This window comes from Microtus oregoni, unplaced genomic scaffold (assembly GCF_018167655.1).
Source record: "Microtus oregoni isolate MIOR12 unplaced genomic scaffold, Mior012 000025F_ref0000491, whole genome shotgun sequence".
NCBI lineage: Eukaryota > Metazoa > Chordata > Mammalia > Rodentia > Cricetidae > Microtus > Microtus oregoni.
This window is the reverse complement of record NW_024543084.1, coordinates 8,981,707-8,998,999: the sequence shown is the minus strand read 5'-3', so window position 1 is coordinate 8,998,999 and position 17,293 is coordinate 8,981,707. Positions and strand designations below refer to the sequence as shown.

At 52.7% G+C, this 17,293-nt stretch overlaps 2 protein-coding genes across 3 annotated transcripts; one reads left to right on the top strand and one right to left on the bottom strand.

The window, feature by feature from the left end:
- Nucleotides 1-5,770: 5,770 nt before the first annotated feature.
- Paxx (PAXX non-homologous end joining factor) lies at nt 5,771-7,370 on the top strand. 2 transcript variants are annotated; one of them, XM_041674089.1, is made up of 7 exons: nt 5,771-6,058; nt 6,130-6,190; nt 6,353-6,402; nt 6,494-6,684; nt 6,784-6,840; nt 6,994-7,078; nt 7,155-7,370. In XM_041674089.1, the coding sequence occupies exons 1-7, from the start codon at nt 5,934-5,936 to the stop codon at nt 7,171-7,173; spliced, it is 588 nt and encodes a 195-aa protein (XP_041530023.1). In that variant the 5' UTR covers nt 5,771-5,933; the 3' UTR covers nt 7,174-7,370. The 2 variants fall into 2 exon arrangements, with proteins under 2 accessions (XP_041530023.1, XP_041530022.1); XM_041674088.1 differs by having other exon boundaries at nt 5,777-6,058; nt 7,151-7,370.
- Clic3 (chloride intracellular channel 3) lies at nt 7,369-10,032 on the bottom strand. Its single transcript, XM_041674087.1, has 6 exons — nt 9,971-10,032; nt 9,107-9,216; nt 8,903-9,028; nt 8,665-8,771; nt 8,409-8,584; nt 7,369-8,325 (listed from the first exon to the last, which is right to left on the bottom strand). Exons 1-6 carry the CDS (start codon nt 10,004-10,006, stop codon nt 8,167-8,169), a joined length of 714 nt encoding a protein of 237 aa, XP_041530021.1. The 5' UTR covers nt 10,007-10,032; the 3' UTR covers nt 7,369-8,166.
- Nucleotides 10,033-17,293: the final 7,261 nt, after the last annotated feature.

Here is a 17,293-nt window from a genome sequence, read left to right as displayed (position 1 = left end):
ACGTGCAGATGTGGTAGTCAGGATGTGCAGATGTGGTAGTCGGGATGTGCAGATGTGATGGTCAGAATGTGCAGATGTGGTAGTCAGGACGTGCAGATGTGGTAGTCAGGATGTGCAGATGTAATGGTCGGGATGTACAGATGTGATGGTCGGGATGTGCAGATGTGGTGGTAATGATGTGCAGATGTGGTGGTAAGGATATGCAGATGTGGTGGTGGGATATGCAGATGTGGTGGTCAGGATGTGCAGATGTGGTGGTCGGGATGTGCAGATGTGGTGGTTGGGATGTGCAGATGTGGTGGTCAGGATGTGCAGATGTAGTAGTCAGGATGTGCAGATGTAGTAGTCAGGATGTGTGGATGTGATGGTCGGGATATGCAGATGTGATGGTCAGGATGTGCAGATGTGATGGTCAGGATACACAGATTTGGTAGTCAGGATGTGTGGATGTGATGGTCAGGATGTGCAGATGTGATGGTTAGGATACGCAGATGTGGTGGTCAGGATATGCAGATGTGCTCTGCTCTTTCTTTGTAACAATGCAGTTACCTAGGGAAGGGTGGTCTTCAGCGTACATGACCTAGAGTACGCGACTTGGGGCACCTCGCTACCTAGACAACAACCCTACCCATCTTTGTTCCCGCCCATCTACGCTCAAGACCTTCCTTGCCTACCCTCAGTCCGTACCCTACAGATGTTTCCTGAAGGTGTACAAAAGATGCATCAGCTGGCAGCCCAAGGAGGCCTGCACCCATGTCAGGTGAACGCTGCCTCCAACTCCGCTCAGGGCTGCAGGAGCCAGGACACTGAAGACCCAGACTGGTCACATAAGCCAGAGTTACCCTACAGATGACAATCCAGGACAGACGTGCCAGAGGCCACCCTTTGTCTGTCCAGGCCAGGGGAGGGGAGACACACAGGAGACTATTAGTAGCTGAGATGGAGAAGGGGACCTTCTCAACAGATCAGTGCGCCGGTACACTGACATAGGTGAGCCTGGAGTTTCCTCCCCAAACCCCACCCCAACCTAGGACCGCACTGGGGGTGGTCTCTGGTATGGAGCAGACAGGAAGGCATGGTCACCATAGCTCCAGGCAGTTCACCCAGCCCACGACACCCTCACCCTCACCGTCAGTCATGCTTGGGGAATAACTACACCTGCTGCTGCTTCTGCAGCCAGAGATTCAGACACCCGGGAGGCCCATTGCTGTGCTGCCTAGGGGCTGGGTCTTTCCCCAAAGAGCTCCTGGTCTCTCTCTATAGTCCCCAAGCACAGTAAATGTCTGATGAAGCTGGCGGAAGCGGCGTTTCCCAGGGGAAGGCAGAGAGTGGGTGATGAGAGACAAGGACTGACCTGAGGCTCCCAACCACATGAGCTGACTTCCTCAGGGCAGTACCTGCAGGGTTGGGTGCAGGGAAAGGGTGGAACCCTGGTTCTGTAGGAGGAAGACCCAAGCAGGCCTGAGGGTCCTTCTTGGATCCTGTAGTCTCCAGCACACAACCTAAGGGCAGTACTGTTGGCTTAGCTGCCCAGAAGCTCCTGGCCTGGGACTGCAATTACCTGTGGCAAGCCATACCCACCCTGCCGCATATGTGCCCTGGGAGCCACTGCAGACAGATTCAACCTTCAAGTATCTCAAATACAAGGCTGCTGAGATATCTCAGATGGTAACAGTATTTTCTGACTTGTCCCACGACCTGACTTTGATTCCTGGGACCCAAGGATGGAAGAAGAGAACCAACTCCCGCAAGTTGCCTCTGCCCTCCACATGCACACCATGGCACACATGCACCCACACACGATAAAATAGATAAACATGTAAAACAATGATAATAAGGACGATGATTGAGGAAGGCATCCAGTATTGACCTCTGGTCTCTGTTTACATGTGCATACATGATGTTCCATGTGTGTTCACTTGGATACATACAACACACACACAAAGGCAAGAGTACTACTGCTGTGCTTATACAGGACAATGTAGTCCTGTTTATTTAATCTTTCATGCATGTGTGAGGGCCCTGTTGTCTATCTGAGCTGAGCCTGAGGTCCTCTGGCTTCAGTCTTTCTCACTAGGTTTACTAGTGTGTACCACTGTGCCCTACAGCGCCGCTGTTCTGAAAAGACACAATTGTCCTGGAAAATTTGAGGGCTGTCTGTAATGTACATGTTCTTCAACATTTAATAAAATTAAAATTTTAAAAACAATGATTGTAAGTTTGTCAAAATGTTGATAATTCTCCCATCTGGGGATCATTACGCTACTATTTCTGCTTTTTCGTTGGTTTGAAATTTTTCAGTCCAAAAAAGAAATTCCTCTCTTTCCAGACTGTTTTTCTTTACTGGGGCTGGGGCTGACTGTGATGAGAGGTCACAGAGAAAATAAGTGTGCACACGCACACACGCACACACATGCGCGCGCACACACACTCTCACACACGCGTGCACACACATGCATACACACACACATACCCATACACACACATTCACACACTTTTGTGTGTGCACTCCAGTGGTCAGTCAACCCCTTTAACGCCCCAGTACCTTCTGGTCTCCAGGTCTTGTTCAGTGGTGAGCCCTGTCACTAATATGAAGGCTTGGGGTCTGGACAGTGGGGAAGGGCCTACTAAATTGGAAAGCCTGCTCCCATGTACACCCATGCCCACAGCGCCTGCAAGGCTTGGGCAAGGTACAGTCAGCCCACCAAAACTCCGAGTTCCCAACCTCAGAGGTGTTTACTGAGAAATGTCACCTGAGCTGGGGATGTCACTTGATTAGTGTCCTGTCTGTGGTCATTCAGCCTTGCCATAGGCCAAGAGGAGAGACAGAGGATCTCATAGGCCATGTAGCAACAGGGACAAGTCATGTCTTCCTCCAGCCAGTTTGGCTTCACGTCCATGGACTCCCAAAAGGGTCTACAGTGGGGAAAAGCAAGGTGCCCTCTGTAGCCTCTAGGACACCATACCCTTCCTCTGGGGTTAGGAGCCCTGGGTCCTGGGAGTCCAGTAGATCATTCCCTGCTGTCAGCAGTTAGTTCACTTGTCGTATACTGCACCACCCTAGTATGGCCACAAGGGGCAACCCTCAGCCGGTTCTTCAACCAGAAACAAAGTATGTCAAATTACATATAACAGTATTACAAGTTATGTAAAATTTTGCCCTTAATGTTTAAAATCCCTGGATGCCAATGGGGTCCCACCCTAACCAGAGTGTTCTTGACATGTTGGGTCTTGATATGCTGCTACTGGAGTTGGTCTCAAATTTCTTGGTTCGTAGCCGGGTGGTTGTGGCGCTCGCCTTTAATCCCAGCACTTGGGAGGCAGAGGCAGGCGGATCTCTGGGAGTTCAAAGTCAGGCTGGTCTACAGAGCTAGTTCCAGGAAAGGCTCCAAAGCTACAGAGAAACCCTGTCTTGAAAAACAAACAAAATCAAAACAAAACAAAACAAAATTCCTTGGTTCAGTGGGATAGAGAGATAGTTCAATACTTAAGAGTGGTCGTTGCTCTTCCAAAGGACCGGGGTTCAGTTCCCAGCACCCATATGATAACTCACAACTGCCTGTAATTTCAGCTTCAGTGAATCTGACATCCTCTTTTGGATTCTATCACATGTACACAGGCACACACACACACACACACACACACACACACACATATAATTTAAAAATTAAAGTACATAAAATATTCCTTGGTTCAAACAGTGACCCTGCCTCCACCCCCAGCATAGCCAGGGCCATTGCCATGCACTGTTGGCCTAGTTCACTGCCTAAGCACTGAAGACACAAAATTGGTAAACAAACAAACAAACAAAACCCACAACCACCACCACAAAACGCCAGCGGCTTCAGAGGAGACTGAGGATCAAATCACTGCCGAATTTAGCAGTTTAGGACAATAAGCTGTCTTATCTCTGGGTCTGATGCAGGCCCTCTAGTGGAAGGGGATGCAGTGTGCTGTCTCCCAGACCTGTGGCTGAACAGGGCTCTGCATGGCTCTGCCTTCTAGCTCCCTCGCTAGCACTGGCCGGCCTCATCCTTTGCTAGTCAAAGGCGTCACCAGCTGCCTTGTGTTGTGGTGAGCAATACAATACAGTTGGGAGAAATGACAGCCATCACTTCTGCCATATTCCTGTGAGCAGAAGCAAGACTTTAGGTGCAGCTTCTGGGAGGGGTCAGTTGAGGGAGGAAATGCAAGCAGACATCAGGGCTGTCCTAGAGAATCCTAAAACCACAGGAACAAGCAGGGAAGATAAGTAATGATGTGGGAGAGACGGAGAGAGACTTGGGCAGAGCTGAAATGTTCTAAGAAGAGCCTCAGGAGCACTCTTTCAAAAGATGCTATTTTAGCAAAGAGCTAAGGGTAGTTAGTATACAGTTCTGGGGACATAAACAGCCCATACAAAGGCTCTGAGACAGGAGTCTCGGCAGACTGAGCAGACTAGAAAACAGTGGGAACTGGGGTGTGTTTGGCTGACTGAACTCTTCAAATATGCTAGCACAGTTCGCAAAGTCACTAGCCGCTCTCATGGGGCTCTTGTACGGTCATGACAGCCCTCTTACACAGCTTTGGGAAGGCTTCTGTTCCCATTCCGCCATTCAGGCCTCCATCCTCTGCCCATAGCAGCTCAAACAACATCAGCTCATATCCTACAGCCCCTGGTTGTGGATTCTGACCAGCACTCTGAGGCAACCCGAGTGTTGCCCTGTTGATTATCCATCTCTTCCAACAGATCTTGTGTTGATCAAAGCATCCTCAAGGTTAAGGCGGCAGGTAGCACGGGAGAGGGGATGGGGTGGGCAGTTCAGATGATGGGAGGGTATCGCATGGAGTAGGGAGGCTTCACTGTTTGCACTGTCTACCAAACGTACTGCACTCACTCTTGCATTTTGGTTTGTTACAATTCAGCATGGAAAGAGGTGTGTTTGAGGCTGGAGAGATGGCTCAGAGGTTAAGAGCATTGCCTGGTCTTCCAAAGGTCCTGAGTTCAATTCCCAGCAACCACATGGTGGCTCACAACCATCTGTAATGGGGTCTGGCACCCTCTTCTGGCCTGCAGGCATACACACAGACAGAATATTGTATACATAATAAATAAATATTTTTTTTTAAAAAAAAGAGGCCGGGCGGTGGTGGCGCACGCCTTTAATCCCAGCACTCGGGAGGCAGAGGCAGGCGGATCTCTGTGAGTTCGAGACCAGCCTGGTCTACAAGAGCTAGTTCCAGGACAGGCTCCAAAACCACAGAGAAACCCTGTCTCGAAAAACCAAAAAAAAAAAAAAAAAGAGGTGTGTTTGTATCTAAAGTGACATGAAGGGACAAGTGGCTACCAGACCGGAGGCCTCCGGGATCAGTCCACGGGGAATGTTTAGGAAAGAGGACCAGGATTGAAGAGTGGCAGATGTGAACAGGGTCGCAAGGAGGCACAAGAAGTGAGGCCCTACCGGTCGGTGGTGTCCCACATCTTTAATACTGGCATTCGGGAGGCAGAGGCAGGCAGATCTCTGTGAGTTCAAGACCAGCCTGGTCTACAGAACGAGTTCCAGGACAGGCTCCAAAGCTACACAGAAAAACTCTGTCTCGAAAAACAAACAAACCAAACCAAAGCCCCCCAAAAAAAAGGAGCCTACTAAAGTTCTAAGTCCCGCCCTCTAGTCCGGCCCCGCTCTAAGCCCCGCCCTCCAGGTGCCTCCAGCCCGCCCCACGCTCTAAGCCCCGCCCTTTAGCTCGGGCCTGCGCGCCGGGCCTGATCTCCAGCAACACTGGCAGCCCTAGGTACCGCCCCGCCCCGCTGCCTCGTCCTTCCGTCTCCTCCCACACCAGAAGTTCCGCCCCGAGCGGACTCCGGAGCTTGCGAATCGCCGAGTCCGTATTTCTGCGCAGGCGCCCTCAGTCCACAGCTGGCTAGGTTCCTGCAGCGAAACCGCTTTGCGGCCATGGCCCCTCCGCCGCTGTCGCCGCCGCTGTGCGTTCTGCCGCCAGGCTCGGGCCCTCCCCGCTTCGTGTGCTATTGTGAGTCGGAGAACAGCGGAGACGGGGACGGCGGCGGCTTCAACCTCTAGTGAGTGGGGTCTAGGGATATGGGGTGCGGGAGCGCAGCGGGCGCCGTGTCTGACAGCCCCTCCCTCCCAGTGTGACGGACGCCGCGGAGCTCTGGAGCACTTGCTTCTCGCCTGACAGCCTGGCGACGCTCGTGCGTATCCGTGCTGGGGATGGGAGACATCTGGGAGCCTAGCACCCCTTACGCCCCACCCCTTTGCCTGTGGTCCTAATAGTATTCCAGGGTTGGGCAGTTTGGAGCGTCTTGTGGGTCCAGGGTCCCCGGCAGGTAGTGACAGTTCCGTGTTCCCAGTAGAAAACCCGATTTGGCCTAAGTGGGACTGAGGACATCCCTTCCCGGTTCAGGTGAGTCCCAATTAGAGAGGCCATGTGGGTGAGGAACTTGGGGTAGGGTTAACACACGTCCTGTCCATAACACCATTGTCTCTCTACTTAGGGCAGCTTGCCAGCAACAAGCAGTGACTGTAAGCCTGCAAGAGGATAGGGCCTCGATGACCCTTTCTGGGGACACCTCCGCACTAGCCTTTGACCTCTCCAAGGTGCCCAGCCCAGAGGCAGCACCTAAGCTCCAAGCTTTGACTCTCAGCCTGGCAGAGCGTGTGTACAACCTAGAGAAGAGGCTGGCAGGTAGGATGTACGTGGGCACCTGAACCCTCACTCGGAGACTTGCTTTCGCATACCCTCGTGGCATTGAGTCGGGTGCCCCATGCTTTCTCCCGGCTGCAGAAGAGACTAGTCCCAGGAAGAACACCCATCCAGCGAGCCCTCAGTTCTTCTTACCAGGTAAGAGGCTGGCCTGGCAGGTAGGTTGACTGGGCTTTCTCTGGAACTGCCTCCCCCAGTGCCCCATGTTCTAGAGAGAATCTTTCAGAGTGGACAGAGTTCTGCTCAGGGTTCTTTGGGGTTCAAGATTTCCCTGATCTGATTTTCTGGCAGAACCTGATCACCAGAGAGGCAGCTCTGGACTTGGGGTCAGGAGACGGTGTCCAGGGGAGTCTCTCATCAACCCTGGCTTCAAAAGGTACCTGCCCTCGTGTCTTTCCTACCCTGGTCCCCTCCCTTTCCTCTGTGCGTTACCTACATTGTCTTCTAGTAAGAAGCCAGCTGGTGGTGTAGACTTCGATGAGACCTGAAGATACAGCAGAACCTGTGTCCTTGCCAGAAGCCTGTCTACAGGGAAAGGGGTAGATCCAAGACCCCCACCAACCAGAGAAAGCCACTGCTTAACTTCCACCGACTGGTCTTGCTGTTGGGCAGGAGTGCCTCTCATCCCTTCCTGGTTAAATAAACTGCTCTCTTGGGAAGAAATGCTAGGCCAGACTCGACTGGTGAGGAACCGCCTTGGGGAGGAAGCCAGAGAAGGGCCTTTTGATGTGGGGCCCCAGGGTGCAAACAGGTGCATCAGGCTGTGTGCACCCAGGAGGCGCTCCTGGCTGGGTCTAGGGTAGAGCTTTCTTAGACTGTCTATGTTGTTTCTGCATGGCCAGCCCAGAAGCTGAAAAGGTCCCTGCCTGGTAGGGCTAGACCTCCCTACAGCTTGGAGTGCCGCCCCACACTTCTAAGCTCCACCCACACAGGGCAGGTCACACCTGTCAGCATACAGAGATGCACAGAGGGCTTGTCTTGGGGAAGATGCATGTTTGGAAGACACCCACAGAGCATCAGATGGTGGGAGCCCCTCAGAGGAGGAGATGGGGCTGACCCACAGTCTGTGGTGGGGCTAAGGAATGTAGGCCTGCCCCCACCCACCTGGCCGGGATCCCAGAGGTTGAGCTCCATGGAGCTAGCTCTTCTCCCCACCCTTCTTGGCCATCCAGGGCACCCCGCCCAGCTCTGGCCTGACTGGTTTGGGAGACTAATCCAGTCCCCTAGATCTCTGCCGGCCCCAGGCCTTTGAGCCAGCACCAGGGAGGAGGAGGAGGAGGAGCTGCGCCTTGCCTGCCGGACTCTCCTGCCCCGTCATTTTAGGCTGTCATCTTGAACTGTGTTTCTCACCGTGGGGTTGGGCTGGCGTAATTGTGGGCCTCTGGCCACTTGGATGTTCAGGACACGCTTACTTGGGGCACAGATGCCTTTATAGGCCGCAGAGGAGTGTATGGAGTTGGGGGGCTAACGGGGGTGCACAGCGGGCCGGTAAGCTGCCAAGATTTCTGCACTGTGGGGACACGTGTACTTGAACTCCTTCTCCTGCAGCGCGCTGTCCAGGTAACGGCGGACAGCACCCAGGTCCTCGGGGATGGGCATCTGGCGGAAGTGTGCACACACAGTCTGTGGGTACGACAAAGTGTGATGAGGGAGGGCCTCACGCGACAGCCCTTCTCCCCACACCTACCAGCTGGCGCCCCACTCACATCCACAATGTGCAGCTTGGGCAGCAGGCTGCAGTCAGCCAGTGTGAATTGGTCACCATCCAGGAATCGGCGCCGGGACTCACGAAGCTGTGGCTCCTGTGCCAGTTCATGGTCTAGTGGGGTGCGCAGGTAGGCGTCCAGCTTGGTCAGGGCCCGGAGCAGCTGCTGACACAGGGCTTGGGAGCAATGGCACAGTAAGGACTTAAGCTTGGCCTTGGGTAACCCTCCTGCCTGTCAGGGCTGGGCTGGGTCTCACCATTGTCCTGTGTAGGCACTGGGTTCTTGATGAAGGCAGAAAACTTGTGGAAGATGTCATTTCCTGCCGTGTTGGACTCCCGGTACCTAGGTGCCAGGCTAGGGAAGCTGTAAGTGGCAGTGGTTTGAGAACTCCAGTCAGATCCTCACACCACGTCTCAACACACCCTTCCTAAGCATTCTCCCAAGCGTCCCCCAGGGAGTCCCATCCTTGCTTTGCCGCCCCGTCAGGTGCTCACTCAGGTGGCCTCAGCGTCGCCTCCAGAAACTCCTCAATCTGCAGCGTGTCTGTCTTGACATCCCCATCATAGAGCAAGATGGGTAGCTGCGAGCCTGGCGCGAAGTCCTTCAGCACATCCAGTGCCCTGTGGACACCAGGCAGAAGGGAGGTGGCTGGCCCGAGGTGGGCAGAAGCCAGGGAGGGGTCCAGGGCCGTGTCTCACCTTCGTGTGTCCACTGTGGTGAGGGTGAAGGGCACACCCTTGAGGAGTAGGACCATGAAGAGCCGCTGACAAGAAGGGCAGTGTCCCACACTCTCGCCGTCTTCGCTGGCCTGGGTGGGTGGAGCAGGGGTGTTGGGCTGGGAGCAGACCCAGGAATCCTGACACCTGGCTGGGTGGGAACCTGTCTCCCACTGCCATTGGCTCTGGAGGCATGCTAGGACTCTGGCCTGGTTGGGCCTGGCATCTACAAGAGTGTAGAGAGGGCCCTTGACCTGAGCCCTGGTATGGGGAAAGCAGGGGAAGCCGGGAACTTGGAGGCAGGTAGGGACAGGGCCTGAACTTAGCGTCCTGCCACAACCTTTTCTTCCAGCATCAGAGAGTTCTAGACACAGAGACTGGCTACAGGGTGGGGTAAACCAGAGAGCCTTCTAGGTGATTAACCCACACAACTAGGTATTGAGGCTAACAACTCAGCTCAGGGAAGTGGCCAAAGAGGAGCTCAGGACCTGCCCACACTCAGATCTGAGCTCTGGCCTGAGAGCCAATGAAGCTATCCGGCAATACCCCCTCCTGGCACATGAACTTGAATCTCTAGATAAATGTCTGGTGCAAGCTACCGGATTGACAGCTCCCCACCATGGGGCTTTCTCCCAGGGCTGGGCCAGGTCTAGGAGCCAAGGTTTAGAGACCCAGGCTATCTGATCCCCCTCCCATATGGAAACTCCTCCCCAGGCTGCCTGACTCTGTTCAGCCCTGTGTGGGGCAGCTTCAGCCCAACACGGGGGGGGGGCACCCCTAGGAAGACCCACCCCTTAGCCTACACAAGAACACAGAACACCCCCTCCAGCCCGGCCTGCCCAGAACCTTCACAAACAGCTGGAGCTTGGTGGTTTCGGCCATGGTAGGAGTTGAGGCATCCGGCAGCAGCTCAGGGCACACACAGGGTGTGCCTTGGGAGCTCTTTAAGTCTCCCTGGATGCTCCACCCTCCACAGTCAATGGGCCCGCCCCACAGAGCCACCTAGGCAGCAGATAGGTTGTCAGGGCAGAGCCAGTTGTCCGTATAAGAGCAGGGTGTCCGTGCTTAACAGTGACCACAGGGAGCCCGAGTCTCAGGACCGGCGGTGAGTATAGGAAGCTGACTGGTGAATACAGACGGGAGAGGAGAGACAGGGGCATTGGGGACTACTAGCCTGGGAAGGACGGCTCTGAACTGGAGCTGCCCTACACTGATCTCAGTCCTCTGAAGTACATCTCCATTGTCCAGTCCTTATCCCAGGAAGCCAGGGAGTAGGGATGAGTGGGAAATGCCTCAGTTTCCCCATCTGTGTAATAAGCCGTCCAGGAAGAGATGCCCCCTCCCTCCAACAAAGCCCAGTTAGGTAGGGTCCTCTGCCCTCAGGGCGGGCCCACATTCCTGACATGTTCCTGGCTGGCCGGCTCATAAACCTGGTTTTGGTGTTTAACCCAGCTGGGCAGAGGACTCCATGCCACCATCCCGTCCACACAGGCTCAGAGTGGGTTTCCTGCTCTTAACCTTCAGATGGCACCAGCAAGGGTTAGCTACCTGTTGGCAGAGGAGCTGGGGATCCTCGGTGGGAAGGAAAAGGCCAGGGTGATCTGACCCCCACCAGGCACACACCTGCCGCTCCCTCAGGCTTTCCGAGCCCACTGGGGTCCACAGGGCGCTTTGCCTTGCATTCCTTGTGTCTCTGCCTGCGTTTGCTATCAGGCAGCCAGCCCTCCAGACTTGGTCTTCAGAACGTGTTCTCAGAGGACTGGCTCTGCCCACGGCTAAGACCAGGACCTGGTGATTGCTTCCCCCTCCTCTGGTAGGTTGGTGCCATCCAGGCTGGGTAGTGTAGCCAAGGTGGCTCCTGCCCACTCACCTGCTGTCATGCCTGCCTCTGGCCAATGCCTCAGCTGTCCCAGGTGCCCCCCTTCCTTAGCCCTGTCTGGTCACTTCCCAGGCCTCAGTGGAGCTCCCAGACAGGTAGAATGTAGCTCTGACATCCGTGGGACTTGACTCTGTGCCAATTTCTCCTCCGACTCTTGCCTTAACTCCTAGAGCTGTATTTTGGCTTCTCACTGACATGGCCGGCTTTTTGCTTTGTGGTTTTCTCTCCTTTGTAGACAGTACAGTAGCCCCTGAAACCTTTACCAACTGCCAGTGGTCACCGGACGTGCCCTGAGTTTACCTATTTCTGCAAAGCTGCCCTTTATAAATGCACGAGAAAAGGTGAAGTGGACAGACAACATGGGCGGTGATGTGGAGAAAAAGAAGCAAACATATCTCAAGAAACAGGGCAGAGTGATGCAGGCTCTACCGTGACGAGCAGAGCTGTGGACATGTCCTGTGTCAGCCGTGGGTGGGAGGAGTCATCACTGCTCTGCTCTCATGCTCACAGACACGGGGGTCGTCGCTACACCACTTGTGTCCCTCACAAGGAATGGGATGGGAGATGGCCCACATATGCATGCCAACAGAGCCTGGTAGTACAGGGTTGTCGTGTTCCCCCCAAAGCTTCATGTGTTGGAATCTTAATCCCCAGGACCTATAATGTCCTTAATGAGACAATCAAATTGAAAATGAGACCGTTCAGTAGGCTCTAATCCAATGTGACTATGTCCTTTCAAAGGAGAAATATTGTAGCTCAGGTATTTCCCAGTGGTAGAGAGCCTGCCTGGGGTTTGATTTTTCAGTATCGTAAAGGGGGCAGGGGAGGTTTGAACACAAAGAGACAGGCAGGCTCACAGAACATCCTGTGAACACGATGGCAGAGGAGGGCAGGATGACACACCTGTGCTCCGAGGATGATGGAAGACCGCCCAGCAAAGTTCAGGAGTCATGGAAGGCCTGAAACACATCTTTCCTCCGGCTTTTAGTGGAGCCAGCCTGCCCTAACCCCAGTCTCTCGTCTCGTTGTACGGCAACCACAGCAAACCAACAGGAAAACACAGAGAACCGACAAAGAGCATCGTTAGCACGTGAGCTTATGAGCCGCTGCTGGCCCACACTGAGCTGGAGACATCTGTTGGCAACTTCCGACAGGAACACGCCAACTTTGGCTCTGTCCAGACACCATGTGCACTTGTGCGGCTTGTAAATAGTTTGTTGATTTATTTTGTTTTAAGATATCTGTTTATTTGGTTTTTTTGAGATAGGGTTTCTCTGTGTACCTCTGGCTGTCCTGGAACTCTCTTTGTAGACCAGGCTGGTCTCGAACCCAGGTAGATCCAATTCACCTGCCTCTGCCTCCTGAGTGATGGGAATAAAGGTGTGAGCCACCGTGCCCAACAGTTGTAAACATTTTAAAGGAATGAGAAGAGCAGCCAGGCCTGGTGATGCTGAGGCAGGAGGATGATAAATCCTGCCAGAGGGATTGCGTGAGGCTTTGCCTCAAACAGAGAAACACAGTAAAAGGGTTGGGTACAGCTAGCTCAGAGGTAGAACAATTCCTCAACGTGTGGGGCCCTTCAATCCCAACTCCACCAGTACCTACCTTCCAAAAGATGTAATGCTACCCACCTTAACTGACCCCATGACTAACCAGACCATAGGACCTTGCCCAGAAATCTCTACTACATACAGAACACCTTCTAGGTGCTGCTAGACCCAAGACTGGCTCATGTCTCTCTGCTGTACCTGACGCCCTGATGCAATCAAGATTGTCTCTTATACAAATCCTGTTGTTGTACAAAGTTTCAACCTTTTTTTTTTTTAAAGATATGGTCTCATATAACCCAGGCTGGCCTTGAACTCCTGATCCTCCTATCTTCACTTTTCAAGTGCTGAGATTATAGGTGTCACCATACCTGGCCCCCAACAGCTCTATATTGAAGGAGACACAAACTTGCTAGGGGTTAGGGTGCAGGGGCTAGGGCACATTTGAGTATCGGTAAGGATGTGCTCAGATACTTTTGAGTTCTTCCTGTAGAAAATACCTAGGTATGGTACCAAGATCCTTGATCTCCCCAAAGGGCTCTACCGTCTCCCCAGAATTCATGTGCTAAAACCCTCATCGCCATGGTAAAGGGTTAGGAGGTGGGGCTTATCAGAGCCGATCTGAGAATAAGGGTGAAGCCTTCATGAGGAGGATCTGTAATCTTACCAAGAGACTGGCCAGGATCCCACATAGAGAATTCTGGTCTTAGACTCCTGGTCTCCAGACCTATGAAGAATTCCATGGGCCCCCAGCCCTCTGAGCTGCTAGAGAAGCCCAGAGGGGAAGAGAGGAAGGGCTGATCTGTATGTATATGGTCCAGAAAGCAGAGGCAGCTCAGAGCAGAACAAAGGGACACAGGCTAGGCCAAGCCAGGCACAGTGGTATCTGCCTATAATCCCAGAATTTAGGAAACAGGCAGCCTGGGCTACCCATAAAGATCCTGTCTCAAAAACAAACAACAACAAAAGGTAATGGCCACCAAGAGATGAACTAGTGGCCAAAAGCACTTGCATTCAAACACAACCCTAACAACCCTCCTTTGACCCCTGGAGCTGAACTGCGAAATCATGGCATGTGCAGGCCCAGACACACACACACACACACTCATATTCTCCCTCTCTCTCAACTCCAAAATCATGCCACGTACAGGCCTAAACATACACACATTCATTTCTCTCCTCTCTCTCTCTCTCTCTCTCTCTCTCTCACACACACACACACACACACACACACACACACACCCTCTCTCTCAACTCCAAAATCATGCCACGTACAGGCCTAAACATACACACATTCATTTCTCTCCTCTCTCTCTCTCTCTCTCACACACACACACACACACACACACACTCACACACACACACAATTGTTAGTGCATAGGTCCACAGTGACACAATTTTTAAAGCAGAGGGGACTCTGAGAATGCCAATTAACACACAGAAAATGAAATGGTCACCAGCCCTGGGCAACCTCATTGTCTCTGCTGAAAGAGAAAGGTTCCTTGGCCAGGCAGTGGTGAAGCACACCTTTAATCCCAGAATTTGGGAGGCAGAGGCAGGTGGATCTCTGTGAGTTTGAGGCCAGCCTGGTCTACAAAGAGAGTTTCGGGACAGACAGGACTATACAGAGAAACCCTATCTCAAAAAAAAAAAAAAAAAAAGATAGAACTTTTGGGGCTGGAGAGATGGCTCAATTGTTAAGAGCACTGACTGCTCTTCCAAAGGACCTGGGGTTCAATTCCTAGGACCCACATGGCAGCTCACAACTATGATTACAGTTCCAGGGGACCCAATACCCATGGCAAAACACCTATACACATGAAAATAAAAAGTAAAAATTAAGAACAGAGAGAGAGAGGAAGGGAGGGAGGGAGAGAGGGAGGGAGGGAGAGAGAGAGAGAGAGAGAGAGAGAGAGAGAGAGAGAAAGGTCCCTCCCCCAGTGGGATGCTCCAGAATAGGCCGTCATCTGCCACCATAACCAGGACTCCTGGCTGTGGGCGAGTCACAGCCCACACTATTCCTCCCAGAGACGTCCAGCTGCAGCTGACCCAGGAAATGATCAGATCCACCCAGATCTCAGCACTGACCAAACCTGTCCTGGCTGAGGGGCAGGAAGAAAAAGGTGAGAGACTGTGTCAGAGATGCCTGTAGCATAAGAAACTACAGCTCGGCCGGGTGGTGGTGGCGCATGCCTTTAATCCCAGCACTTGGGAGGCAAAGGTAGGCGGATCTCTGTGAGTTCGAGACCAGCCTGGTCCACAAGAGCTAGTTCCAGGACAGGCTCCAAAACCACAGAGAAACCCTGTCTTGAAAAACCAAAAAAAAAAAAAAAAAAAAAGAAAGAAACTACAGCTCTAGCTGAGCAGTGGTGGTGCACCTTTAATCCCAGGAGGATCTCTGTGAGTTCGAGGCCAGCCTGGTCTACAGAGCAAGCTCCAGGACAGGCTCCAAAGCTACAGAGAAACCCTGTCTCGAAAACCAAGGAAAACCAAGAAAAAGGAAAAGGAAAGAAAACACGACTCTAACTGGTCCTAGAGGCAGGAGATTTTCTTTTCTTTCTTTCTTTCCTGTTTTTGATTTTGGACAGGGTCTTCTGCAGCCCACAGCCTCCTTGAACCCCCATCCTCCTCCGAGTGCTGGGGCTACAGGTATCACCACCGAACCTAATATGCTGGTTAGTGACAAAAGCCAGGGTCATCTAGGAAGAGGGAGCCTCAATTCAGAAAACACCTCCATTAGACTGGCCTATAGGCAAATTTGTGGGACATTTTCTTGATTCCTGGTTGATATAAGAGGGGGTGCCCAGCCCACTGTGGGTGGTGCTATCCCTGGGCAGGTCCTAGAGCATATAAAAAAGCAGGCTGAGCAAACCATGGAAAGCAAGCCAGGAAGCTGTGTTTCTCGATGGCCTCCGCTTCAGTTCCTGCCTGCAGGTTTCTACCTTGAACTCCCAAAATGACAAACAGATGAAATAAACCTTTTTGTCCCTAAGTTCTCTTTGGTTGCGGTGCTTACCACAGACAGCCACAGGAAGCAAACTGGGCCACCTCGCTGCTCTTTTCTGTTTGACACTGTGTCCTACGAAGCTCATTTCTTCACCTTGGTATTTCGCTAATATCAGATGGAAAATGGCAGAAAGCGAGTCCCTCAGTATCCTGACTGCAGGCCAGGCCACCTCCAGTGACCACGGAGTTGGCGGGCGCTGGGTCACTGTTCGGCTGGTTGATGGGTGATCTGGGAAAAAGTAAGGGTCAGGGTAATAGTGATGGCCCTGCAGCCCTGCAGGCTGCACACATGGCTGCCCAGACTGGCCTCCAGCCTGTGGCCGTGGCTGCTCTTACAGAAGAAGCTTCCAGTCACTGGCCACCCCGACACTTCTGTTCCTTCTAGGCCTGCTCAGCTCCTCAGCCTACTGGGCTTGAAGTAGGGAAGGTGGTAGCCTCACAGCTTCCTGTGTCCTGGAGTGTTTTTTAATAGCTACATAGGACATGCCTCAGACTGGGGTGTCAGCACTGTCCTTGTCCCCAGAGAGAAGTCCTCGCACTCGGGGGAGAGGGGCAGCTGCGAGTTTCTGGGCTGCTACTTACTTTCTGATGGGTTAGCACAAGAATGGTGTTTACAGATTGTGCCAACAACCATAGGTTAGGCATGGTGGCGCACGCATGCCTTTAATCCCAGCACTCAGGAAGCAGAGGCAGGTGGAGCTCTGTGAGTTCAAGGCCAGCCAGGCCTACAGATCAAGTCCCAGGAAAGCCAAGCTACACAGGGAAACCCTGTCTTGAAAAAACAACAACAAAAGAGTGTTCCAAATCATGAGCTTGTGCAGAGGACCCAGAGTGCACACTGTTCTTTTCTAGCAACTGTTCTGGAAGCTTCAAAAATAAGATGGTAGGGTACACCTTAGGGTTGTCACAAATTCAGAAGCTTAAAGCAGTCCATCCAAATTTGTGCCCTGTCTTCAGGACAGGAATTAGTGCACTTCACTGGCTCCTGGGAACCAGGCTCTGGATTTTCTTTTGGAATTCAGGATCTGTGTGTGTGTGTGTGTAGTCATCCTCAGGTGCCTGCCACACTTCCTGTTGTGTTGATGGTATTGCAGATTGAACCTCAGGATCTGTGTGTGTGTGTGTGTGTGTGTGTGTGTGTGTGTGTGTGTGTGATATGTACATGTGTCTGAGGAGGCCAGAAGAGAACACAGGATCCTCTAGAGCTATAGGTGGTTGTGGCCCACCTGACATGAGGGATGGACACTAAACTCTGGTCTTATGGAAGGAAGATCAGGAAGTGCTAACCGCTGAGTCATCTCTCCAAAGTCCTGGAATCAATTTTTAATTATGTGTATGTACATATGTCTATGTGTACATACGACGTGTGTAGGTATCTGGAAGTCAGAAGAAGGAGTCAGATCCCTGGAACTGTAATGACAGACGGTTAGGAACAACCCACACGGGTGCTGGACACTGAATTCTGCTTCCCCGTAAGACTATCAAGCATTCGCTTCTGGCCCTTAACATGCTCACCCTCCTGCTCCTGCCTGGCCTCTGTGGCCAGGGAAACCTCCACACACTAGGTACCAGCTCTGGGCCCAGTCTCTGGGAACTGCAGTGGGCTTGCAGTTTTTGTAGCCCACGGGACACAGCACCTTGGCCCCCTGGCCACTCCCACCCTTCCTCCTTCACTCCTTTCCACCCCCTCATGGTGCCAGTCAGCCCTCTATCCCTAACCCATGGGCACCTGAAGAG